The sequence below is a fragment of the Orycteropus afer genome, unplaced genomic scaffold, assembly GCF_000298275.1.
Source record: "Orycteropus afer afer isolate SDZICR_OR568_19922 unplaced genomic scaffold, OryAfe1.0 scaffold00067, whole genome shotgun sequence".
NCBI lineage: Eukaryota > Metazoa > Chordata > Mammalia > Tubulidentata > Orycteropodidae > Orycteropus > Orycteropus afer.
In genome coordinates, this window is record NW_006921654.1 from 10451745 (window position 1) to 10479001 (window position 27257).

At 41.7% G+C, this 27257-nt stretch overlaps 1 protein-coding gene across 1 annotated transcript in view; it reads right to left on the bottom strand.

Annotated features, from left to right (window-relative positions):
* Positions 1-1377: 1377 nt before the first annotated feature.
* SF3B3 (splicing factor 3b subunit 3) overlaps positions 1378-27257 on the bottom strand; it is a 46843-nt gene continuing 20963 nt past the window's right edge. The window contains exons 10-25 of the mRNA XM_007940343.2: positions 26325-26397; positions 20771-20922; positions 20121-20276; positions 19179-19334; positions 18331-18474; positions 16235-16357; positions 14957-15111; positions 10622-10796; positions 9656-9861; positions 9406-9562; positions 8258-8383; positions 4704-4916; positions 3783-3881; positions 2737-2880; positions 1824-1928; positions 1378-1518 (exon numbers count right to left, since the gene is read on the bottom strand). Coding sequence (XP_007938534.1) covers positions 1378-1518; positions 1824-1928; positions 2737-2880; positions 3783-3881; positions 4704-4916; positions 8258-8383; positions 9406-9562; positions 9656-9861; positions 10622-10796; positions 14957-15111; positions 16235-16357; positions 18331-18474; positions 19179-19334; positions 20121-20276; positions 20771-20922; positions 26325-26397 — 2325 coding nt within the window. The remainder of the gene's footprint in view (positions 1519-1823; positions 1929-2736; positions 2881-3782; positions 3882-4703; positions 4917-8257; positions 8384-9405; positions 9563-9655; positions 9862-10621; positions 10797-14956; positions 15112-16234; positions 16358-18330; positions 18475-19178; positions 19335-20120; positions 20277-20770; positions 20923-26324; positions 26398-27257) is intronic.

Here is a 27257-nt window from a genome sequence, read left to right on the forward strand (position 1 = left end):
TGAGCTCTTTGGGGTCAGAGATGAGGCTCACCATCTGCATTCCCAATGCTAACCAGATCCTGGTCACAAAAATGCTGCTCGATATAAAGACACCCACATAAAAGAATGCTTTACTTTTATCAAGTTGTGAGAAAAGAAGTAAGCTCAGGTACTCCAGCCTCCTTCCTTTGGAGTTTCCTTAGAAATATCTAAAACAGGGCTTCCCATACAAGCTAAACAGGAGGAGGAAAGCCAAATTTCAAGTGTGGGCTGGAAAGTTTCTGAAACTCGGCCTGCTTAGAGTTAACAGGGTACTCCTCATACTAAGGGCCTCTAGGGCCCCACTAAAGATGTCAGCTGCATTGAAAACAGACCTCCCTTAGTTACTATATGCCTTTAAATAGGGCCCACATACACTGACTTTGTTCTCAAGAGCAGATTAGCATCTGGGTTCTTCTGTACATCATGACCCCCCCAGTAGTCAGGGCAAAAGACCATTTCAGGATCTGGAGAGATGACGGGAACATCTGTTGAAACAGATTACCCAGCTGGAACTCATGCCAAACCCCTCAACTCCAAGACCTAAAAGTAGAAGAAAGCTAAAACAGGACAAAAGAAACCAGCCACCCTTCCTCAATATCCAGTGGGAAAAAGCAGAGATCACAACATGGTTAGTAACAAGACGGTTTCATCTGGAAAGAAGAAAGGGTGGGGAAAGCCAAAGACCTCGGGGCAGGGCAGAGGGAAGGAGGGACTACAGAAGTGGAAGCAGGTACCTGGAAGGAACAAATTATTCTTCCTGCTGTGACTCAGGCTCAAATCTCCCACATACACTCTCACCCCCATAAAAGACACATGGACACCAGCCACCTCAGCAACTAGGTTTGTATTTCTGGTTAGGTTCGAGTGGCAGAACTTGGGAGTTATACTGTATCCAACCCGGGCCTCACCTCAGTTCGCCCCCCTCCCTTCCACAAAAGTAACTCTGTACAAACTCTATTTACAGAAAAACCAGTGAAAAAAATTTAGGGTGCATACAAAAGTAGACAAGAGAGCCAGAAATCACAAATACCAATGCAGGGGGTGGCTATGGGAAAAGGGGGCCTTCCTATTCCACACGGGAATCTGGGGCAAGGTATTTTGTACAGGTAGGGAGAAGCCTATCAGTCACCGAGCTCAAACTCAGGGATTGATCCGCCTCTCCCTGCCTGTCCAAAATTTTACAATTTTAGGGGGAACCAATCATTCTAAGGGAAGAATCAGTGGGAAAAAGCTATCAGCTTTACTATTATATAAAGTCTGAATTACCCAGCCACCTTCTGCCCATAGGTACAGAACCAGGTGGTTGTGGTGGGAACAGGACAGAGTCCTGGCAAGCCCCCGAGGTAAAGGAAAGGTTCAGAAGGCGTAACGGGTCCGGATGTCTTCAAGCTTCTTGGACACCTCTGGTGGGGTTCGGTCTAGTTCTTCAGAGACGTTCTTCTGTTTGTTGGGCTCCATGGAGTTGAACTGCTCACAGAGATCTCCATCAATCACATTCTTAAACGTGAAGAAATAAGCAATAGGTTCAGTGAAAGCATTTTGTTCTCCCCCAGACAGCTAAACCCCATCTGAAGAACCAGGGACTCTGAGCTGATCTATTGCAGCCGGAGTTCAGACTAGCCAAACTGGCTATCAAGTCTTTTTGGACTATGTCTGTCCTGAGAGGAGAGAATGCGGAGTCTCACTAACCACCCAGCCCTCATTACTGCCTCCATGAGCCTACTCCCTACTCAGGACTGTTCTGATTTTTAATAGAATGGGATGAGAATACCTTCCAACCCAGACTTCCAACAAAGACCCACCTTAACAGGAAAGTAGTAAGAACGGAAGCTGAGATGGTCTCGCCCACACAAAGGGGGATGTTCCGACCTTAGGTGCATCTCCACATGCTGGAAGAAGTCATGGTCCTAGAGGAAGAAACAGCTCGTCACTCTAAGAAACACTGATTTCAACTACCATTCTATGGTTTCCAGAGGCAGGATGAACACACTGATTTTTACTAAAGAGATGGTAAATATTTAATCACCCCTCTGATGACTGCAGGTTTTCTTGCAATGATAAGATAGCTAAAAAGTGTAGTGTCACAACTGTACTTGTGTTACAAGAACCTCATATGTAAAAAGCTGTCTGTGAGGCCAGATTCCTGATCCCAGCTTCCTTAGTTAGAATAACACAAACCAATCCCAGAGTAAACTCTGAAGCAATTAACGCCCCAATAAACATTATTCTACCACTCCTATGCTGTGGGGCTCATTTCTGACGCTTTGGTCCCTGGGAGGAGCAAATGTTTTGTGCTCAACTACTAATCTAAAGACTGGTACCCAGTGGTGCTGCAGAAGAAAGGCATGACAACCTGCATCATAAAGATTACAGCCAAGAAAACCCTATAGGGTAGTTCTACTCTGCAACACACGGGGTTGCCATGAGTGGGAAACTCAAGGGCAATGTTGGGTTTTTGTGGGGGGTAGGGTCTCAGACTAACCCTATATTGACATCAGAATGGAACCACATCATAGTAGACGGCATATAAAAACTACTGGCAGGGACAAAATATCAAGATTCCTATCTGCTCAAGCACTTCTTTCTAACAACAGTCTTATAAAAAACTTCCAGAACACTCCAGATGGGGACAGATGGATGTGCCTTCTTAGGCAGATTCAACACCAAGAAACCACCTTGGGAAAGCAAAGGTCAGAGTGGCATGGGAGCTCTCACTTCATGGGATGTGAATGGGACGAGAATGCCAATTCCTCCTGACAAAGTGGTATAGACCAGTGATTCAGAGCCTCCAGGGATCAGTGTGGTCTTCTGTAATGACAGCACTGTCTCCCCCACATGGTAGTTCATGATCACCTCTGCCTGCAAGTTGAAAACACAGTTACCATCTATGCTGTAGGACACTGTTACAGATTCTCAAGACCAAGCAGTGCCATCAATGGGCAATTAAGCTACCTTTTAAAATTTAAAAACTACAAAAAAACTTAAAAAATACTTCAAAATGTTTTTAACATTTACTTAAGATTAGTGCCTCATAAAAACCCTGAAGTTGGATCATTTTTCATTAACAATTACAATCTAAAGCTCTTTTTGATAAACTAGGGAGCTCACAATAAAAAATTTGGGAAATGACAAAAAATTATAAGAAAAACAACAATCACACTTGAGTTTCTGTAAAGGGTGATGAAAAATTTGGAAACAGTAGTAATATTATACACAATGAACATAATTAATGTCACTGAACTGCACATGGAAAAACTGTTAAAATAGCAAATGTTCTGTCATTTTGTTATGTATGATTTTTACAATTAAAAAGTAAAAAATCGCAATCATGAGGCTTAAAGTCTAAAATGGATCTATTTTTACCCCAAGAGAAGATCTAGTGAAGAAGTGCATGTCCAAATGAGAAAAATAAAGCCCAGGGCACCCCACAAAGACCTGATCAGTACTTAAAACGAACGTGTGCAACCACCACTCTCCAAAGAGATCTTACATCAGCTGCTGGAACGTTTCAGTTTTTCAGGTAGAAAATGAGACATAAAGATGGCATCATTGTCTTATATCAAACCCAAAATCCACATTACAGGCTGTGTGCTGTCAGCTCAGGAATTTCCAAAAAGAAAAGGCCATGCACAGAAAAGCATTCAGCACTCAGTGTACTGTGGGCAATTCACTAAAATACATTTGTTCAATGAGGACAGTGGGCAATGGGGAACCACTATGCAGGCCAGCACTTGTCCCTCGGGCTCCTTCTGGAATCATACCTTTTGTGAGGCCCCGTTAAGCAAGCCTCGGTCCCATAGAGCTTTGTTTCCTGTGGGATCCTCATCCACTTCATCGTTGGTGTTAGGTGGGAGCCTCACCTACAAGACAGTGATACAACTCAAAGGACTGGGCTTCGTACTTGCGCATCTGGGTCACCAAGCAACGCGCCTGCACCGTTTCCTTGCCAACAACCCTAGAGGCATCACCCAAGCAGTGGCCTGAACCCAAGTCTCTTGCACCTGTCTGGTGGGGACAGGAGCTGGGTCTGAAGGAGTAATCTTAAAGAGAATCAACTCATAAATAAGAGTCTAGCACTGCCAAAAAAAAACAAAGATCAGAGAACAAAAACAAGAGAAGCCAGGCTGGACTCAACAACCCAAGCCAAAATTCAAGCGAAACGTAAGGAGCCTTTAGCCCAAATGAAACCCATCATTATTAAATCATGTTCTATCGCAGGGTGCTAGTAGACGGTGGTGATGGTTGTTAAATCAGAGAGGGGAAAAATTCAAAAGGCTTGCAAGATGGCTTTAAGAACTCAAAGATTTATTTTTAGAGCTGCGCTTAACAGGACTGGATTTTACACCCCATTTTTTCTTTCCATCAAGTCCCTGGGTGGTACAAATGGTCCACGTGTTCGGATGCTAACCATAAAAAGTTCAAGTCCATCCAGGGATGCCGTGGAAGCTATGCCTGACAACCCATTTCCAAAAAACCAGCTACGGGAAACTCTGGAGCACAGCTGTACTCTCGACACACGCGGGGCTGCTGTGAGTCAGAGGCAACCTGACAGCAACTGGTTGCTGCTTTGACTTTTCGTATTAAGGACCATCCTCCTGAGGCTCTGGCTTTCTCCAAAACATTCAGAACTAAGCCAGCTTTCCTACACATCACTGTAACCCAAGTAAACAACATCAACTCACCACACAAATGTTGCCAAACTTGTCTGCACCAGCCACAGTGTCGTAGTCGAGGAGGCTAGCTGTGGTGACCCAGCGGGGATAGGTGTCATCAGCGAAGATGATGAGCTGGTTCTCATTACGCTTGTAGCGGACCCAGATGAAACTTTCTTGGACGTCAGACACAATTACCCTGTGCCCAATGGTTTGGATCCCAGAGATATAATTTGCAATGTGCTGGAAAACAAGGATAGCAGTGTGAGTAACCTTAAAGTTCAGAACCCACAAAAAGCCCAGCTTACCCTGACTGCAACATATATAGGGTAAGAACAGGGCACACCATGAACAGCAGTAACAAATCCCTACAAGACAGGAGAAAGCACTCAATGGTTTTTTTAATACAATAGAAACAGAAGCCTAACTTTCAAAGTTAAATCTTTTCTGTGAGTAAACAGGCCAGAAATCTGGTTTTTGGTTTGAAGAGGCCAAAAAAAAAAAAAGATTCTTCTGGTAGACTTCTGGTAATACGGAGGAATAGGCACACAAACCTTCTTCAACCAAAGAAAAGAAAAACCAATTGACAGAGATACAGAAGATAATCCCGGAGCCCTGAGTTATGAAAGGAACTATACACACGTGGATTAGGCACCAACTAGTGGAAAAACTGGAACGAAAATAGTGAGTACAGAGATGGTCAGACTGTAGGCTGTCAGGTACTCTAATGGGACCAACAGCCTGAATATTTCCAAGTGGTGATGGGACCTGAGAATTGACCTAAAGATTGGCCCTGGTCACCAAGGGCTGTAGGGGTGACTGCGCTGGTGGCCTATGACTAAGAAGGGAAATATCAAAGTGGGGAGACAACCTGAGCTGCTGACTTTCTGATGTCCAGTGGGCGCAGCCATTTTGACAATTTACACGCGGCAGCCATTTTGGACATTCAAAGTGACCGAGGGCGCAGCCATCGTGAAGCTTTACAAGTGGCAACCATTTTGGATTTTAAAGTGATAGCATTCTCATTAGGATTCCAGGGACCTAAGAATGGGCTCTGTTTGCCAAGGTCGGCAGAGACTTCCGAGAGGCTGACAAAAGGAAAAGAGACAGGTGGTGAGTGTGTAAGTGCTGTCAACTATCAACTAGTGAACAGAGGAGCACAGCACAGTAGTACCCTGCTTGTGTAGGTAATATGATAAGGAATTCAGAAGAATTATAGTTAGGTATTTTCAACAAATTGAGAGACAGATCAAGGAAAACACTGACAAAATTGAGGGAAACACAGTGAAAACCCTACAACAATTTGGAAAGACAATACAAGAACAAAATGACAAAATAAATGAAAAATTAGAAATGATACAAAATCTACACACAGAAATCCAGAAGATTAATAGTAAATTTTCAAAAATAGGTAAGACATTAAATGGGCAAAGGAGCAGAATTGAATCAATGGAAGACAAAATCAGGGAGATTGAAGGCAAATACTGGAATACTTCTTTGGAAAGGATAAATCACAAAAAAAGATCAAAACAAAATGAAGAAAGCCTATTCATGTGGGATAACATCAAAAGGAATAACCTACATGTAATCGGAATTCCAGAACAAGAAGAGACAAATAAAACCACAGAGAAAATTGTCAAAGATTTGCTGGAAGAGAATTTTCCTGGTATGATGAAAGATGAGAATATATTCATTCAGGAACTCCAATGAACCCCAAACAGGATAGACCCCAAAAGAAAATCACCAAGACATACTACTAATCATCAAACTCACCAAAATCAAGGACAAAGAAAGAATCAGTAGAGCAGCATGGAAAAAATGAAAAATCATCTACAAGGGGCAACCAGTAAGACTAAGGTCGGATTTCTTGACAGAAACCATGCAGGCGAGAAGACATTATGATGGTATATATAAAACCCTGAAAAATTTCCAACCAAGTTACGTACCCAGCAAAACTGTCCCTCAAATACGATGGTGAAATGAGGACATTTCCAGTAAGCAGAAATTAAGGGAGTTTGTTAATACCAGACCAACCTTACAAGAGATGCTAAACAGAGTCTTTTGGACAGAGAACCAACAACGGCCAACAACTGACCATTAACACACATGATGATATAACCCAGAAACCAACCCAGCTATGGAAGTATCCAAAGTAAATAAGCCTACAAGATTGTAAACAGGGAACCAGAGACATCAATTGACAAATGAGAACAACTACAAACCAAAAAGAAGGAAAAAACTGTGTCATTACAGTACTTCTAGATGGTAGGGAAATCAAGACAATTAAAAGAACAGACTGTTCTAAACTTGGGAAGAAAACTGTAAATCACAGGGTAACCTCAGAGAAAAATGATAAACCGTCACATCAAAATAAGTAAGAGGACCAGCACAAATATTTAGCAAACATTAAAACAATAGCAATGAAGGAAGTGATAACATGATTCATAAATAAAGAGCTCAGCACAAAAAATTATATGGAACAAAGAAATCGACAACACGAAAGAGCACATAACAAAAATGACAGCGACAAATTCATATTTGCTGATAATTATGTATCTGGCAAGGGACTTATCTCTAAGATTTATAGAAAACTCCAATGCCTCAACAGCAAAGGGATTAACAATCCAATTGAAAAATGGGGAGAAGACATAAATAGACACTTCTCCAAGGAAGATACTCAGGTGGCCAACTAATACATGAAAAGATGCTCACAATCACTGGCCATCAGAGAGATGCAAATCAAAACAACGAGATACCACCTCACCCCAGCACTGATGGTAAGGTTCAATGAGACAGAAAATAACACTCACTGATAGGGATGTAGAGAGACTGGGACTCTCATACACTGGGGACTGTGAAGTGATATCAACACTATGGAAAGCAATATGGTGATTCCTTAGAAAGCTGGAACTGGAGATACCATTTGACCCAGCAATCCCATTACTAGGTATATATCCTAGAGGTGAGAGCCACAACAGGAACAGATATATGCACACTCTGTTCATCGCAGGACTATTTACAACAGCAAAAAGAAGGAAACAACCTACGTGCCCATCAGTGGAAGAGTGGATGACCGAACTATGGTACATACACATAATGGAATGCTATGCAACACTAAGGAATAATGTAGAGTCTGCAAAACACTGCATAATATGGATGAATTTGGAGAACATTATGCTGAGTGAAATAACATCTATCATAGAAGGACAAATATAGTACTAGTTCATTGTTGTGGAGGGTCAAGGAAAGGTTATATATGGAAGGAAACTGTTGGTTGCCAGGGGTAGGGGTGGGGGTGGGGGGAGGGGAGGGAACACTATACAAAAAAAAAACAACCCACTGACTCATGTCATTTTAGTTTTATGTATTTCACTGTACCTAAATTATATTTCAATAAAATGCATTAAAAAAAACAAAACAAAAAAAAAACCTCTCCTGTCTACTCCCACCCTTCTCAAGTCTCTAAATCTGAGCTTGGAATTGAGAGAATATATCAGAGTCCTAATAAAAGCCCATGATTTTAACAGTTAATGTTCATGACCCTGCCTAGCTCATTAGATCTAGCCCCTCCATAACATATTTACCTTATTTTCACACTTTCGAAGTAACTTCTTCTTCCCTAAGTCATACACTCGAAGAAGCTTTCCCACACCAATCAGCACCCTCCCCTGAAATGGAGCGATGGCTGCCGGGACCTCTTCAACTGGAGTCTGTACAAGAAAAAGCAGGTGAGAGACCTACTAGAAGAACCCAGAGCATACACCAGCCTCACCACTTTGACCTAGAAATTAATTCCTTCCATAAGCATTTGGCAGTAAGACACATAGCTAGCTACACATCACTGTGATGTATCTTTGGCTCATCAGAGAATTAAACAATGCATACACCAGTCTCTAGGAAACAGGGTGAACAGGTAAACAGGTCCCACATGCTCTTTTTCAACCAGGCAAGAGAATCAGTATCACCAGTGAGAGAAGTCCTGGTGGCCTGATGAATGCAGCCCAGAGATCCTTGTGGAGTTTAACTGGCACCATTCAATAACGGTGAAACCTCAGTATCCAAGAAGCAACCGTGGTTTGTGGAACGATAGAAGAGGAATGTTAGTGAAAAGTGACTAATGGGTTTTAGAGCTGAAAAGGTTGAGATCTTCACTTGCTGGATCTTCTGTAGCTCAGTTATTAATTAGCCCTTTCCACCTGACAACTGGTTAAACCACACAGAATTTAAGGTTGTAAGGAAATACTACCTAATCCTTCCTTCTGTGAACACAATCTAGATCCATCCTGGTTATAAGGAAGAAAATAATTTCAGCACAAAGGAGGAGTTATAAAGTAGCTGTTTCTCTCCTAAAGGACACTCCCATAGGATAGGGCTGAAGGAATCATATTCATGTGCTAATGTACTATCAGTGTGGGAAATAGGAATTCTTTAGAAGTGCTGAATTTTGGTTAAAAATTCCTGCCTGCTTAGTAAGAGTAGTAAACAAAGGGCCAATTCACACATATCCCCCCACTGTGTTAGCACACAGGCTTCCTGTAGGATGCAGACAGGCACTGGGGCGTTACTGGAGCATGACAGCCCTGGTATTTTCCCTGTGCTGCCAAGAAATGGATTAGCATCCACGAGCTACTAGCTCCCCAAACGATCACCAGAAGACCTGACCCAAAAATTTAGCAGAAGTGGGAGAGTTTAGTGGGACTAAGATCAAGAAGAATGACTAGCTAGTTCCTACCTTGTGCAAAAACTCCAGCTTCTCCCCAGTGTTCACAAGCTTGTAGGTATAGACAAAGCCCCCTGCGACAGATCGGGGGTTCAGAATCAGGTCCTTGGCTACACCCACCAGCACATACCATTCATCACCAGTGTTGGAGAACCTGCACACAGCCACACTGCATATAAAGAAGCAAAGAATCAGGCATCAACTGTAAACCTAGAAAATTCTGTTCTAGCCTATAAAGCCCTGGATTTCCTGAGGTCCTTACCTAAAAGCTGCCTCATTTTGTTCCAGCTGGACAAGGTCCAATGTGTTCCCCTGAATAGGATTCATCACACGGATCACAGAAGCCCACTGTCCATTGCCAGCCTTGGGAGCTCCAAAAATGGACTCGGGGAGATTTTCATTGAGGAATGCCGCTGCCATCTCCGCGGCAAGCTCCCGCTCATCCTCGCCAGCTGCTTCTACCATTTCCTAAAACAAAGAGCAAGGAGGAGCCAGCGTGTTCAGAGGCAGGTGCTGGGTGAGCAGAGAAACATAAGAACATCTCCAGGGAGTCCATAATATGCAAAGTAGCAAGACCTGCCTATGCAAATCAGGATTCCCAAACTAAAAATGAAATGCAGAAGTGTGCAGACAAGGAGGTGTCTGTCCAGACAGAAGAGAAACCAGGTCTTACCCAGGGTCTTATTCCATTATTCACTATTAACAGAAGTGTCAAAAGGAAGAACCAGCATCAGCTGTGGTGACCTCCTGACCTCATGAAGGGCATGAAAACAAAAACTTCATTTTCTACCTAACAGGTCTGATTTCCCTTGGTAAGACTACTTCTACTTGTCTCCTCTCTTCCAGGCAGGATATGGATCTACACGGTTGTGGCTATTTGAGTTTTGCTGGGATTTCTGGGAAGAAATGATGCTGTGGGGAAAAATAAGCTGTCTCTTTTGGGATTGAACCCAGGAAACAACACAGCTTGACATGGAAACTCAAGGATGAAAAAATTCCTCCAAAGATGGAGGTGAATGCGGAATAAACCAGGCCAGTGTATTAGTGCTGAGTCATAAGGAGGACTCCAAAGACCAACAATTCAGCAAGACACCCTACTTAAAAGACTTTAAAAGACCTGAGATGTTTAAAAATAGCAAAGATTACAGTAGCTGCAAAGGTTTAAACTTTTCAACACAATGTCACATGAAACCCTTTTAATTTAACCCGTGAATGTCTATCTCATTACCTCTGCCATCTGCTGCTTCCTCTGAGCTTTTGTGGCCTCGGTATAGGCATTGTGGTCAGTCTCAATGATGATAAGGTTGTTACTCTCAGGGTGGATGACAAATTTCCTAGGTGTGTACTGCAGTGGAAAGGCTACTTGATTGAAGACAGCACCTAACTTCTCCAATGCCAAAATCCTATGGCAAAGGGCAAAGTAGTTAGTTAAAGGGTCACTCACTCAGGACCTGGAAACTGCTGTTAAATGGACCATGAATGGTCACTGCAAACCCGTCATTCCCTGAAGTTCTAATATTCGCATTAAGTAACATGAAACTAATAAATAATAAAATTAAAACTCTCTGAGTCAATTTCAAATGATAGCAACCCCATGTTACAGACAGAGTTACTCCATAGGGTTTCAATGGCTGTAACCTTTGTGGAAGAAGACAGCCAGGCCTTTCTCCTACGGTCCTGCTGGGTAGGTACTAACCACCAACCCTTACATTAACAGACAAGCACAAACTGCCTGCACCACCCAGGGACCTTTCAGCATTAAAGTAAAGACTTCTAATCGAGAAGCTTCTGCACAGGAGACAGGGAGCTCTAAGGGCCTCCCTCTTAAGCAACTCCCCGTCACTGTTCACAACAATTCTAGTTTTTACTAGTGAAACCCTGATTAGAACAGTCAAAGGAATCTTCTAATTCACCAATGATAATGTGAATTACATCAGCACCAAGTTAGACTTTGTCTTATCATTGACAACCCTAAAATAAAGAAGGAAATCCTAAATTTCATTATCTGAACAAGTAGGATTTGTGCTGATGGCGGTACATAGTTGAGAAGGATGCATTCCAGAAAGAAAACCACCTCACAGAGAAAGCAAATAGGGGCACTACAAATTCTGTCAAATGGGTTAGAGAGATAAGCCTAAGCCAAACTATGTGGAAAATGAGCTGAACCCAAGTATGCTTAAAAAGTTACTTGAACTCTGGTGATGGACTTTTATTTGTTGTTTAAGTATTCTCTATACTAAAAAGTGAAAAAATTAAAAAAACTACAAGGGCAAAAAATGACGACAAAAGCAAAATCCCAAATAAAAACTGAGCCCCCAAACCCAAGAAAGGCCTAAGACCTGTGAAACTAGGATCTTAGATTTAGAGGATATCACAGCTGAGTCAAGTCTTAAAGGAAAGAGAAGACAGGCAAATATAACTTGCTAAAACGATAAACGGACGTGTAGCCTTTGTCCCAGCAAAACTCCACTTCTAAGAATTTATCCTGTTTTCATACACAGGTTTTTCACTGCAGGAATGTTAGTAACAAAATACTGCAAAACAACCTAAATGTCCATCAAAAAAGGACTACAGTAGTTATATAAATCATGACATATCCATGTAACAGAGCACTCTGTATTATACAAAAGATTATGGGGGCTATGTATGTTATCATGTATCATGATATCATGTATGTAAGCATGCACTCCATGTAAAAATAAGAAAAACACTATACAGCCTGGTAGAACCCCTGAGACTAAAGCCCTGTTCTGGTTACCTAGTGCCATTCTGACAGAAATATACCACAAATAGGACGGCCTTAACAAACAGGAGTTTATTCTCTTATGGTTTGCAAGCTCAAGTCCAAGTTCAAAGTGCCAGGTTCTAGGGGCTGAGTGAAAGGCTCTCAACCTTGGGGTCCAGCTCTGCCTCCTGTTCCCGGCCCACTGGAATTAGAGGCGTTTCTTCACTCAGACAGCTGCTGGCTGCTGAGGCTGACAAAGCAAGGTTGACAAGTAAAAAGGTACAGTCCCAATGTTACCAAACCACATGGCAGGCCATTAATTTAAGTCCACTGTAAGTGCCAAGGTCAGGAAAGCATGGCAGGTTGCTGAACAACAACATAGCCGCATGCAGGGTCCAAGCGTGCCATAAGCTAGAGACCATTCCCAAGGCTTCTCCTAATATACAGGAAGCAGACCACATCCCAAAGGCAGCTACTCAACTGCTTATGGTAGATCCCACCACGGAGTTGACTGCCAGTCTCATCATGGAGAATAACTACTACCAGCTGCCCAGCCACTCAACGAGGCCCAAACAAGTTGACATATAAATTTAACTAAGATAGGAGCTCTGGTAGCATAGTGACTAAGGCACTTGACTGCTAACCAGAAGGCTGGCGGTTCAAACCTTGGAAGGAAGGCTGGGCAATCCTACTTCCGTAGTGATGCTGCCTCGGAAACCCAAGGAGGGGTCGCTATGAGTCGGGGCCGACTCGACGGCATATAACAACAACAACAAAGGCCCTTAGCTGCCCTTCAGGTCTGGAATTGAACCCACTCCTGTGGCTCCCAGCCAAACAAAAGACAGGCACATGAGCTGAACGTTTACATTAGATGGATACACTCTTTGGAGAGATAAATCATGGGAGAATAGAAGGCCTGTGAACGCACAGGGAGACAGCTGGGGGACAGGGGTGCATGGGAGGGAAGGATATAGGGAAGACTTAACTATGAGGAGGAAGTGGGAAGAGAGCTGTTGCAATGTGGGAAATTTCAATGTTATGATACAAAGTGTATGTGAGCTGTTGTATGGAAAATGAATTTGCTCTATAAACTGTCACCCAAATCACAATAAAAATTTTTTAAAAATGAAAAGCAAATATATGTACATATTTACTAATATGGAACCATCATACACTGCAGGTGAGATTGTAAAATAGAGCAGCTGCATGAGAAAACAGTCTGGCAGTTCCTCAAAAAGTTCAATATAGTTACCATATGACCCAGTAATTCCCCTGTTTTTAAGATACACACATAAGAGAAATGAAAACGTCTATCTACACAAAAACTTGTACATAATAGTTCACAGCAACGTTATTTGTAACAGCAAAAATGGAGAAAGGATTGGTTCTGACAGTATCATTAACAGTGGTATTTGAACTAGGCTCCAGAGTTCTGCTTTTGTTTGTTTCACACAGCAGCCTTCCCTGAGAAGATTTTCTTGGATGAGGGGAGTTCTGCCCCTAGGAAAATCTTGGGTTTGTCTAAAACGAATTTCAGATGTGCTAGGGAACACAACTCTACAAAATCCTCAGAGGGAGCAAGGATGCTGCTGCACCGAGGCTGGGCCTCCAGTGGGGGGTGGGATCCTGACAGGTAGAGATACACGTGGTGGAAGCACGCCCGGGGAGGTGCTGATACACATGGTGGAAGCACGCCCGGGGAGGTGCTGATAAGGGGTATATAGAGAAACACATGGGAGCTCTGGTAGCATAGTGGCTAAGACACTTGCCTGCTAACCAGACGGCTGGCGGTTCAAACCCACCAGGCACTCCTCGGAAGGAAGGTTGGGCAATCCTACTTCCGTAGTGATACTGCCTCGGAAACCCAAGGAGGGGTCGCTATGAGTCGGGGCCGACTCGACGGCACATAACAACAACAAGAGAGAAACGCATGACAAATTTTGCTGGAATTGAGAGCATATAAAGACCCTATAAGGTTTGAGGGGAAAGGATTGTGCAAAAATTTAGACAGCTGTGTGAAGATATTTGGGAGTTTACTTGATAAGCAATAAAACCCTAAGACCAAACTCACTGCCACAGAGTTGATTCCAACTCATAGCGAACCCTCCTTGGGTTTCTGAAGCGATATCTCTACGGAAATAGATTGCCCAACCTTCCTTCCAGGAGTGGCTGGTGGGTTTGAATTCCCAGTCTTCTGGTTAGCAGTCAAGTGCCTCAGGCACACTATGCCACCAGAACTCCTGATAAGTAATAGGGATTATTTATTAAGAGGTCATTACCAGGACATGAACAACTTGGGCTACATTACAAACAACCTTAAAAAATAAAGTGAAAAGCCAAACTGAATTGGTTATTATCCATCCTGTTAAGAATGCATATAGATAGTGCTCACTCTTCCATTCTCCTTTTTCAGTATGAACAGTACTATCAACTTACATGTGTACTGAGGTTAGAATTTAAGATGAAACACTATAAATGACAACACAGAGTAGAAAAGGCCATCAGTAATGTAAAGATTATTCTAACCTAACAGGATTGTCTTTTTGCTGGAAAACATGAGTCTTGGATCCCAAGAAGACTGAACTACACTGCTAAGTATTTAAAACTTGGTTCTGGAAGACTCAAGAGAAGCTAGAACTGCAAACATCGAAACTTGGCTACCTGGTAATTTAATCCCTGACTAAGAGCCAAATGAAAGTTTCAATTACAACACACTAGCGCCATGGCGAGGAGTTGGCTCTCTGCCATCACTTCACTACCTCCTCCAACTCTCTGGCAAAACCAAAGGGTAAGTCCTCGGCATGAAGGCTTCCTGCTGAGCTTCAACACCTCACTCACCTCAGGGTGTTGGTAGAGATTGCCACAATGCCCTCAGGACACTGTTCAGAGGCAAAGCCAGATGCAAATTCCAGGGTTTCATAAGACAGGGGGGTGAGATGGAATCGAGACTGGTAAGAATAGCTCAACCACGAGCGGCTTGACATGGCTAACACCTGAGAAAAGGAAAACATTCTGATAATCCGAGGAAAACTCAAAAGCAAAAAGTACGCAGACTAAAACCCTATCCCCAAATTGCAGTCAGAAATCCTCAAGGAATTCCGGACACCTAAAATGCTCTCTTTAGAAAAAGTTGCCTTATGAGTTGAACATTTACCTGAGGTACATATACCCCTTGGACAGAACAATCATGGGAGAAAGAAGGGCTGTTTATGCACAGGGAGACAGCTCAGGGGGCAGGAGTGCATGGAGGGATGGACACAGGGAAGAGGTAACTATCGGCAGGAAGTGGGAGGGGAGCTGTTGCATTGTGGTAAATTATGGTCAATGTCATGAGACAAAGTATATGTGAACTGCTGTATGGAAAATGAATTTGCTCTGTAAATTTTCACCCAACTCACAATAAAAAAAAAGAAAAGAAAGAAAAAGATGCCTAGAGAAAAGAGGCTCAGTGTTTACTAAAAGCATGGGCTACTCTAGCCAAGTGACCTAGGCTGGTCACTCGATCTCTGAGACTCAGTTTACACATGTGTAAAATGCGAATACTATCATAAAACTGGACAGTTGCAAGGATTAAATGAGATAATGTGTTAAGAACTAGCAGAGTGCATAGCACTGGAAACCCACCTCTGAAGAATCCCACCCTGAAAACCCTATGGAGCACAGTTCTACTCTGATGCACACGGAGGCACCATAACTAGGACTCTGCAGTAACTTCCCCATGCCTTTAAAACAAAGGACATAAATGTTTCCTCACTTCTTTCACATTACGTAATAAACCATTACATTAATAAGATAAACTGTGATCAAATCACATTAACAAGACTGCCCATAGCCAGTGGGGCCCTAGACTGAAGTTTCCAGCCACCCCAGCATGCAGGCTGAATGCATCAATATGCCAGCCAATTATGGCACAGTGCTGTGAGGAATCTCAGGTAGGAAGCTCTGTATGAAGGGACCTAAGAATTCCCAGATGAAGGAAAGCAATGAAACAAAGCTAATGTCAAACCTGCTAGGCACTGGCAGATTAGTGAAGAATGAAAAGCTAGTATCAAGGGCATTTTCTCTGCTGGCGCCAGTATCAAAACATGCTGCCCACGATCTCCTTTCATTACTTACTGCCTCTTGGCCTTGCATCCGGACACGGAAAAGTTTCACAGGACGAGACCCCAGGTATCTAGTGCGGGTGTCAGACAGATCCCCAGTGACAGGGTCCAGGACAGTTCTCAGCAGCACACCATTCTGATCAAAAGGAGAGTAACGTGAAGTCTGTTCCTGACAGGAGCTCAGTAGCTATGGTGATAAAACCTCTGGCCTGACTGCTTTAGACAAAAAGCTCAGAGCAGGTGGAAGGATAATGCCTCGAAGATTTAAAAGTCATTCAATTCATTCTCTTACTGTACCATTCTCATTCATTCAACTATTATTACCTGTAAGTTTTTCTTCTTTTTAAATTACTATATACTCTTAACTTTTTTAAAAAAACCAACTCTGCATGTTAAACTCTTCTTTATGCCCACTAAAAGGATCAAGGATCCTAAAAGAAAAGGCTAATTCAAGAATGCAGCAAGAATGTTCCCAATGAGTATGGAACACCTTGTGCCAGAAGGCAAGGAAGCCTCCCCAAAGATAGTCAAGTCATGATAAAAGAACAAAAATGTCAATTTGAAAGGGTCTAAATCAGGCAATTTAAGGATCCAACAAAAATAAGACTGCAATACTCTGAAACACAAATACACAAAAAGGGCACAAGTTCGTAATATTACTCAAACAAAAAAGTCTATAAACCACTCCATCACAATCACAGTTTGCTATGGCATCAACTCTTACTCTGAAAATAGGTTAAAATAATAATAATAATAAATAAAATACTTATTTTCTTACATACACTGTATTTCATGGGAAGCAAACAGATGATACAAATTTTGTCTTTAGAGAAGCAGCTCAGCTAATTAAATGCAGAAAGCAATAGAAAACCGTCACTTTCCAACCCAAATAATGAATCTAGGCAATATCCGTCAATGGATGCTATTCTGGCCCCCACTATTAAATCTGAATTGAATCAACCACTAGATCTGTGATGTCCAATACAACACTCACTCACCCCATGTGGCTAGTCAGAATTGAGATATGCTCTAAGTGTAAAGTGCAAAATACAAACCAAATCTGAAGACTTAGTGTTTAAAAGCGGTAACTCGTTAATGATTATTTTCTGATTACATGCTGAAATAGATTCTGGCTACTGAGTAAAATGAAGCTTATTAAGATAACCTTCATCTGTTTATGTGCCTACCAGAAAGTTCACATTATAACGATGGCTCACACTGTGTCCACTAGAAAACAGTGGTCTAGACCTCACTATGAGATCACAGGAACATGAAAACCACCACAAGGAATCAATGTGCCAAATCCATAAAGCAGGATATTCAACAGAACAAATGACCTTCAGAAATTAAAAAAAGAGGGGAGGGAACAGCTATATACAGACATTAAAAAAAAAGGATCAAGCACAGAAGCAAATACTAGTGTGGATGGCTTTGCTAAGATACTGAGAACAACCAACTATAAAAACACTTTTTGTGGGGTAAAAAAAAGGCATACAATATGGATAAGGTACCAGATATTAAAAATAAATTTTGTTGGGTATGATGATATTAAGGCCTAACAAACAAAAACAGTATGTTAGAGTTATATTCACAAGTATTTATATGAATGAAATATGTCACTATGTTAATCTCTAACTTCTATGTGTGTTTGAGAATTTCTAAGTTAGAAAGTAAAATTAAAAAGGAAGAAATACCTGAGTACCGTGTTGCTGACAAAAGAGAAACCTCCATGTCCTTTATTGCTAATGGAGTCCACTAGGAACCCTGTGTCGTTAGTGTTGCAGCTGTCTACTGTGGGGACTACAGTGATGCTGGAGGCCCGCATCTAACTCTGATCCAGAGCAGTGATCTCAATGCAGTTTTAACACATGTGAATTCTCTCTATGAAAATATTCTGTCAGGCCTGTGACCAAGGTATTATAGCTAGGCAGATTCTACCAGATCTGTTCTCATTACAAGAGATGAGTAGGAGACAGAGCAGCCAAGATTCACTTTTCGTAAGGCAGGTACCTGAAACCATGGGTACAAAAAACGTTTATATTCCAACAACAGAGAGCATGAAACCTAACGAAGGTCTGACACCACAATGTGAGCCTCTAGATGCCTTACCTGAAGCCCAATATTCAGGTAGAGGAAGCCAATAGAGCCCCTCTCAGCCAACTCATCCTGCTTCTCAGTCCCACCCATTTCCACGATACACAAGGACTCAGGTTGCGCTGGGAGAGCCTGCATGCTCAGAGGCTGCAAACAGTCCTAAAGTGAAAACAAAGAGAACAGTAAGAATCTAGGAAGTGGCCAATTTGGGAGCAAAACATACCCAAAGAAAACTAAGTCTCAGAGTGAGTAACTTTTTGGTGGACAGGGAAAGCCTGAGGAATAAATTCTAAGAGTTGTGGGTTACTAAGGTGACTTTCAAGGTGTTCTGGTGACACAGAGGTTAAGTGTTCAGCTGCTAAGCAAAACGTTGATGGCTGAAATCCATCAGCCACTCCACAGCAGAAGATCTGGCAATCTAGTGCCCTGTAAAGGTAACAGCCCAGGGAACCCCAAAGGGCAGCTCCACTCTGACCTGTAGGGTTGAAATTGACTCCACGGGGCACACAACAAGGTGACTTTCAGAACAAGCTCTGGGGAAGATTTTTTTGTTAAAGTGGGTAAGGGGCACCTCCATAAAAGTCATCTAAACTCTGAAAAGCGTTTCTTTTATACAAAGGTTCCCCCCACCTCCAAAAAAACTACAAAACGGAGTCAAGGCTTAAGGCTTAAGCCAAAAGGGCACTTAGTAGCCTCAGATCAGTATTTTTAAACCACAGTGCAGACTCCTGCTACGACAGTCAAGAGATATAGTAAAGGTGAAGTCAGGGTCTTGCCCAGTTGATCTCAAAGATGAATATCAGGAGTGGGCCAGGTAGTCAGGCTCCAAATGGAAGCTCCTTGAAGTCAAATGTGACACTCACTGAGGGGTCCAGGGAGATGATTCTGACAGTGTTGTCCACCAGCCCCACAGCCAGGAATCGAGACCTCTGCTCTCCAGGGGGCACATTGGCCAGGCTCATGCACACCACATCTGCCGACATCTCTTTCCGCTCTGTATACTCATTCAGCTGTCCTGACTGTGGGGATGAGGACAGAAAGAGGTCACAAGCCACAGGGAGATGGGCCAGGGCACACAAAGTCACTCCCCTAAGCCCTGGGACTAGGCAAGGAGGGCTTTTAGGTTCCTTTCTGTTTTCTCTCTTCTTACCGTAGACCAAGAATCTTTCTACTTGAGGTCCTAAGTCTGAACCTAATGTCTACTAGCAAGCACAATTAGTGCTTCCCACTGACAAAAGAATCCAGAGACCTTGAACAATTTCACTGCTTCACAAATTCTGTATATCAAGCTAGCTCTGAAGAAACTGGAAATAGATGAAACTGTTATCTGTTCATGAGAATACTCTGGGTAAAAGGGAATATGAAGGTTAAAGCCAAAGCAATCTCATCTATAGGTAATAATATGTTAGACTACCAGGCACTTTAGTTGTTCTACAAGTTGACAATGTCTAGAGACATGCTGGAAGCAGGATAACTAAGCACATCCAACATTTTTCCACATAGAAAAGCAAAAGAATTTCTAAAATGGATTCACATTGCAGAAATTATGTCTATACAAAATTTCAGGTGGAAAAGTAGAGTGAGAAGGACAGGACAGTGTCTCATTTCTAAAATGGCATTTCATAATTACAATTACACATCAACTTTCCCCACCCTGGGGAAAAGAAGCCACACGCTGGCTTATGGACACTTGCGTTCCCCAATTCTCTTTCTTGTGAATATAATCTAAATGCCTGGACTGCAACTCCTACCTTTACATCTGGACCCTACTCAAAGCCCCACCATTCAATGTTAAAGTGACATACGGGATCCATCTCAAAATAGACCAGCTCTCCTCCTGTCAGGGCGATCACCACTTGCCGCTGGTTCACCGCACACTTCACAATTGTTTTTTTGCCTGGAGTCTTCCACTCATTGACTCTCTTGTCTGCACGTATATGCCGGATGCCATCTGGATATACCTAGAGTCAATTAACAAAAAGAAACTAGACCTTAGCCATCTGATTCATCACTCGATCACTCAGAATGAACCTCACCCCTATCAAATCTGGAACCAGTTTGGTCAATGGCAATAAGAGTTACTACAGGCCTCGGGAAAGGTCAACTTAAAAAAAGTTTGTTTTGCAATGTCTACTTCAAAGAAATTAAAAACTGATTAACAGAACACTTATACAAATGAAAGCAGGAACGATGCATCTTTGTAACAAATAGAGAAATGGCAACAGAGAGGGGATGTTAAGCCCCAAAAGCTCTCCAACTGAGAACAAAGTTATTTAAAATCCGAAAAACCTAACTTTCAGTGCAACTCTTTATGTTGAAATAACATGCTCCCTTCTCTGTAAGGCTCCCTGGCAGGTGAATACAGGGAGAGGCATGGACATAGCAGCCTACACCATGAGGACAAAGAGAGGACAAAGTAAGCCGAGTAGGCACACAGCTCTGTGAGAATCGTCACCTGCACCAAGGCATCATCTCCTAACAAAGAGCAGGACAAAGTTGGGGTGGTGCCAAGGAACCCGGAATCAGTCACTTCTTCTACAGTCTCTCCAATGGACAACACAAGAGTGGCATTCACGAAAGACACAATGATGTAGGCATCAAACTCATCTGAAAAAGAGAGAAGAAAGGAGCTGGTTAGCTGAGAACTCATTAGAGTTACAAAGCCAAATGAGACAGTCTTCTCTTAGAAACCTTCCAGGGCACTTCCTCTATGTGTATAGTCATCATACACAGTCATGCAGCAAACAGTACAAGATGACCCAAAAGATAACCAAGGGTCACAAGAGCCTGCAGACGCACCTTGCTTACTTAAATACCCAAATATATTGATTATATATGTCCATCTCAAATACTTCAAAAAACTACTACTTTCTTGAGATATTTGCTGGAGAAATGAAAGAGGGCGTGGCAAGGCAATCAGAAGCATGAGATTTTGAATGCGACAATGTTTATATATATTGCAGCTGTTCTTGTGAGGTGCCCTTGGGTCAATTCCAACTCACAGTAACCCCAGACTGACAAAGCGGAACTGCCTGATGGGGTCTTTTATGCTACCATCTTTACGAAGCAGACTGCCAGGCCTTTTTACTGTGAAGTAGCTGGTCAAGTTTGAACCGCCAACCTTTTGGTTAGTAGCCAAGTGCTCACCCAGTAAGCAAGCAGGACTCTTTATGTTGAAGATAGCTCACTGACTTGTGCCAGATGCCACTCACAACCCATCCTTTACTAAGAAAAATCCCCCGCTTCTTCCCAAAGAACCTTATGTGGGAAGACAGGCTGTAATGAATAAAACAGAAGATTGTTTAAGCCTCTGCAAGACTAAGTCATTCTAGGGTTGGGACTTGAGAATACTAGCATGTCCCAACAGGAATGATGTAAGAGCACTAGATAACCAGGAAGTGGGGGGTAGGAAAGCTGTTTATATTGTTAGCCCTTGACCTCTCTGGTTTTCCCACTATTTAAAAATACAACCACCACTGGTCATGGCTTTTAGAATTTGCTTTTCATTTATTGAAATATAACTGGATAAACAGTATTAAGTTTCTCAAGGTCAGAGAAGCTGAGGTGCAAGGCAACTTCAAGTTTCTCATGCAAATTTCATGGTTTAAAGGCCATCTCTTTCCCATACAACCCACTGTATACTCAGAAACAGCCCTGTATGTCTATGTTCCCTCCATCCAGCACATTTTCAGCATAAAGCTTAATAAAAGTTGAGATTTTCTTTCTTTACATTTGAGTTTTCTGTATCCATTTCCTCCTTTCTATTCCCCTTACCCTAGAATCAAGTACAAAAGTGGACAGAATAATAAGTAGACCAGGTATTAAATGGGAGTAGCTGCCTCACTCCTACAGAAGCGGCTGAAGGACTGTCCCTTTGGCTGAGTCCCTGTCAGAGCCCAAAGCCATAGCACTGGCCCATCCCAAACCCAACAAGAGCAATTCTGGCTTCGATGAGTCCAAGTGTAGTTCAGCTGAACCAAGGTTACTAGAAACATCCTGCAGAATCAGTGTTCTTTACTGGAAAGTAGGGCTAGATGAAGATGTATCACTGATACAGCCTACACAGTGTTCTGACTTAATGGTAAGACATAACATCAGTTTGATAGGTCATAATCAGCATTTGTAAACAGTAAGTCATAAAAAAAAAATTATTAACAATATATGTTGTTGGGCAGCTAAAGGCAAAGATAGATTCTCAACGGATGTGATGTGCACTAATGGTTAGACCAGGAATCCACAGAATAAGGGTTCAATTTCCAAATCATAAGGAGTAACACTGGACTTAGTTTTTGTTTGTTACAACCATTAACATGTATCAAATGTTTTGAGGATGCCCAATAGGATAGCTTTTTAAAACTCAGCACTGTTTATTATTGTAAAATATGAATAAGGACATGGTTGTCCCTGAAACAGACATCTTTTAATGGCTACAACAACACTAAAATCAGTTTGCACCAACCTTGGTGTTTTATTATTATTATTTTTAAAGTGTAACTCTTTATTCTTAAAAAACACCAACAAAAAAAGCGTTTATTTCTGTTTTCACACTAGAAATTCTGGTGGGTCAAGAATAATAAAAGTTGCTTAATTTTATCATTATATGAATATTGTATCCTTCCCTATGTTCTTGTTATGGAAACTTAAATATCTTAAAAAGGTGTGTAAAGAAATTAAAACCAAATAATAAAGAGCTGTAACGACTTTCTTCCTTGCGTCAAGGGAAAAAGTGGCTTCCAGAGAAAGATCACTAACTCTGACTTGCAAGAGAATGTGGGGAGGGAAGCGGGAAGGCTGCCTGGGTTCTTATCATCTTCTTGATGGAGACCCCACACCACTCAGACACAAAGGAAAAAGAACAGCCAGTGGATTTAAATCAGGTTGCTTCTGCTGGTAAATTCTAACTGTTGTCTGAAAGCTGAAAGCTGATTTCCATGACAGATCCTCTCAAATTTCATTACTCTGTGAATCTAAGCACACTGTAACTTCCATGCCTCCTGGTCTATGACTGGGAGGACCAGCAGCAGATTAGCTGCTCTTATGTCCAAGGAAGGCTAAAAGCTAAAAGATGGAGTGTGGAACAAAATTAAGCTTCAGTTAGGATAACTGACTAGAAACTATAAATAACCATTTAGCATTTTGCTCAGGGTTATGAATCTCCTGAAAGAATACTAGTTAAGAGTCTATTAGGGTGTCAGTTAAACAGAAAATCTACCTGTGTTAGCACTGTTAAAGCACTCTACAGAAGGGATACTTCACTCTTCTACTTCTCTGGCCTTAGTATTCAAGGCTCAATAAGCAGCTCACTCAAAAGGATCAAGTGAGAGACCATCCAGATGATTAAAGCCTCCAATACCCTCCCCTCAAAACCACCCATCTTATTTGAGCATAATCCTGAATATACGTAAAACTTTTCTCTAAGGACTAAACTTTCATACTCACTTTATACTTAGGCTACCTACCTAGTGCTAGTCTAGCCTTAGTGTAGTCCTGGGTATATTCAAAAGTTTTCTTTATGGACTGATCTTTCAGTCAATACATCTGGAACATTCAAAACTCTAAGGGAGAGTATGAAGCTAAGGTTTTCTAGCTATAGCTTTTCAATACAAATTAGTCATTACTTTTCAAGTTGTGTGGGAGAAAGTAAGAAACCTCTTAATATACAGGCAGATGAGTATGCATCACTATAATGCACTTGGGTATCCAACTGCAAAGTTGACCTCTGAGAGATACTATCAGGCTTCAGTATTTTGTGCAGGTCCCTCTCCCTGGGTAAACTACAAGACCCCAAGGTAGACCCTAGCAGTAGGTACACACCTGTGGTGATCAGCACCTTCACCAGCCACCTGTGAAGAGAAGAAAAGGCTTGGTATTGGTAGTGTGCATCACCAAGTACCAGCCAACGTTAGTATTTGCCTGGAAGACTGCAGCATGTGTAGACAGAAGGGATATTCACTCGACTGTAACTTGGAATATCTAGAAAAAGAATAAACAGATGGAACCTAACCTAATTTTGTGGGTGACTGGCCAAGTTATGGTTTTTAAAGAGAAATACAATTTATCAGGGTGTTAATTCTTTCCTAAATCCTGGTATTTAATAGAGAAGAAAAATTTCCAGCCCCAAGTTCCATGAAGTAACATACTGTCTATCACCAACTTTTCAAATGTCATCTCTTCCAAAGAGCCCTCTGTGGTCCTCAAAGGTGTGCTCAAGTGCTGTCCTCTCATCCCTCCTGGTAAACCAGATACTACTCTTCTTTATTGGACGGCAAGTGCGTGAGGACAGGGATCCTATCTTCATCACTGAGGACATGGTGGGCACTCAATCAACTGTGAGATGACGGCATACAACTTACCCTGATAAAAATCAGCAGGATCAAGAGACTCACTGCAGTGAGCCAAAATGAGCGCTGGAGTGGGATTCTGAGGACAGGGTTTCAGGCCCTATCACCTAGATGTGCTGTCTTGGGAAAGTCAACTCCTGTAAGTCACCATTTCTGCCTTCTTAAAAACAAGGAGCTAACTTGGATACATTTAAATCTATTTTAAAATCAAAAGTTTACTTAAAAAGATAGAGCATATGCATTATATATACATAAAGGGTACAGTGAATTATGCCAAAGGATCTTTCTAATTCAAACAGTACAGGCAATGTTTTCAAGAGCCATAATATCAATAAGCTGCCAATCTAACAGGTGAACATAAGATCAGCTTCTTATGTGGACATTATTAACAACAAAGGCATCTTTCTAAACCAATTATCTGATAATTATCTTATGCATCATGGTCTCACAGATGAGACCTACCAACTTCCTATTCACTTTTGCTTTTCTCTTTGTACTTAACTCAGATTTTATTCCAACATCTACATGAAAACAAAAATCTACCAAAATGTGTAACTTACTTAATACAAAGAGGTTTCCCTCCTACACATTTCCTAGCTCCCTTAAATTTGTCCCAAACAACCAGAACATCTAAATATTAGGAAGACAGCTGTTCTGTTGAAAAACCTTTGTATGCTGGCCAGGGTGATCTTACCATTCCCACATTCCTGAGGAAACAAGAGGTCAATGAGGTCTAGGGACAGAAATGACCTCCAGCCAAAGTCAATCAAAAGGAAAATAAGAATTAAGTTCTATTCATATGAGACTGAAACTCAATTGTCACAAGTCTTTTCTGCTCTTGTACCAATGTATTTTCACATCTCTTTAAAAGTTTCACGATGAGGTGACCATTTTTAACCAGGAATTCAAGCTCCCTTTCCACCTCCTTCTCTCTACCTTTCAAATGACTCTAACATCCTTACCCATTTAATAAATCTCTACTTTCCATAAGCCCAACTACACTCATGGAGATAAGACAGTTAATAAGCTTTACTAAATCTCTTAATAAGTAACTCTGGTAGCATAGTGCCTAAGGCACCTGACCGCTAATCAGAAGGCTGGTGGTTCAAACCCACCAGCTACTGCTCAAAAGGAAGGTTGGGCAATCTACTTCTGTAGTAATATCGCCTTGGAAACCCAAGGAGGGGTCGCTACGAGTCGGGTCTCACTCGATGGCACATAACAATGACAACAACAAACTCTTAATGCCTAGGAAGAACACCTTGAGTTTCACTACTTACTTTGGTTTTAGCACAAGATGAAAAAACAGAGTTCTAGAAAAATGGATAAGCAACAACTGTGCTTCACACCAGCCATACAAGAGATGGAATCAGTGCTTTAAAGATGAATACAAAGCCAAAGAACATCACACATGACAGCTCTACGATACTGAAGTAAATATGCATTGAAATATTAACAGCTACTCCTCAACCTAACCTACTTGCACAAGAAGTAGGTGAAGGCATCCTGACTGAACAGACTCAAAAACATGGTGATAGACCAGAAAAAAAGTTTCAAGTAAATGGTGCTAGGTGAAAATGACATAGAAATACTGACAGCAGCCTCTGAAGCTTTCCATATCAATGGCACCCAGACCCTCATTTTGACCACCGAGAACAGGCTGTTTACCTTCAATGTGCCGACGCACTGTCCAGACAGCATTAGGATTACCAGGTAGCTCAGAGACGGCCATTTCTGATACCTGACAGGAGAGGAGGCAAGTCACAGATCCAATGAGCATGGAACACAACTGCATGCTTAGAACTATACTAGAAAAAAATGTCCCAAAGGCAGTGTGACACTGTACATTGTATTAAAAGAATGGAACGAGAAAAGGAATGTGTCACTAACTGCTTCCATAACAAATGCCTTCTTTGCCCTGAGGTCAGAATTGGATGGTGCCTATCCATTATTACTTAACATTTTGATCAAAGATTCTATAGAATTCTGATTAAAAGGAGGAAAATACAGAACAGAATTTCCAATTTCCACAGAATCTAGATTTTCTGAAGCTGTGGAAGCTGGATGAACCCCTGAAACTATTGCTCTGTGATCATCTTTAAACCTTAAAACAAAAATATTCCTTGAAGTCATCTTAAAACCAAATAGTTTAGGTTAACTAGTAAAAAATATCTCCTTTGACATCATGCTTTTTTTAAGATCTATATGGGATCAAAAATAAAGTAGAATTCATACTTCCTCTTTTCAAAACATACTATAAAACTATAGTAATCAAAACAGTGTATTACTGACATAAAGGCAGACATATAGATCAATGGAACAGAATTGAGAATCCACCATTTATGCCCAATTGATTTTCAACAAGGGTGCCAATCAGTGGGGGAAAGAATAGTCTCAAACAAATACTGGGACATCTGGATTGCCATATGCAAAAGAATTAAGGTGGAAGTATCAAAGTTCAACAAGACAGAAAATAACAAATGCTGGCGAGGTTGTGGAGAGGTTGGGACTCTCATACACTGCTGGTGGGACTGTAAAATGGTACAACCATTGTGGAAAGCAGTATGGCGATTCCTTCAAAAGTTGGAAATACAAATACCA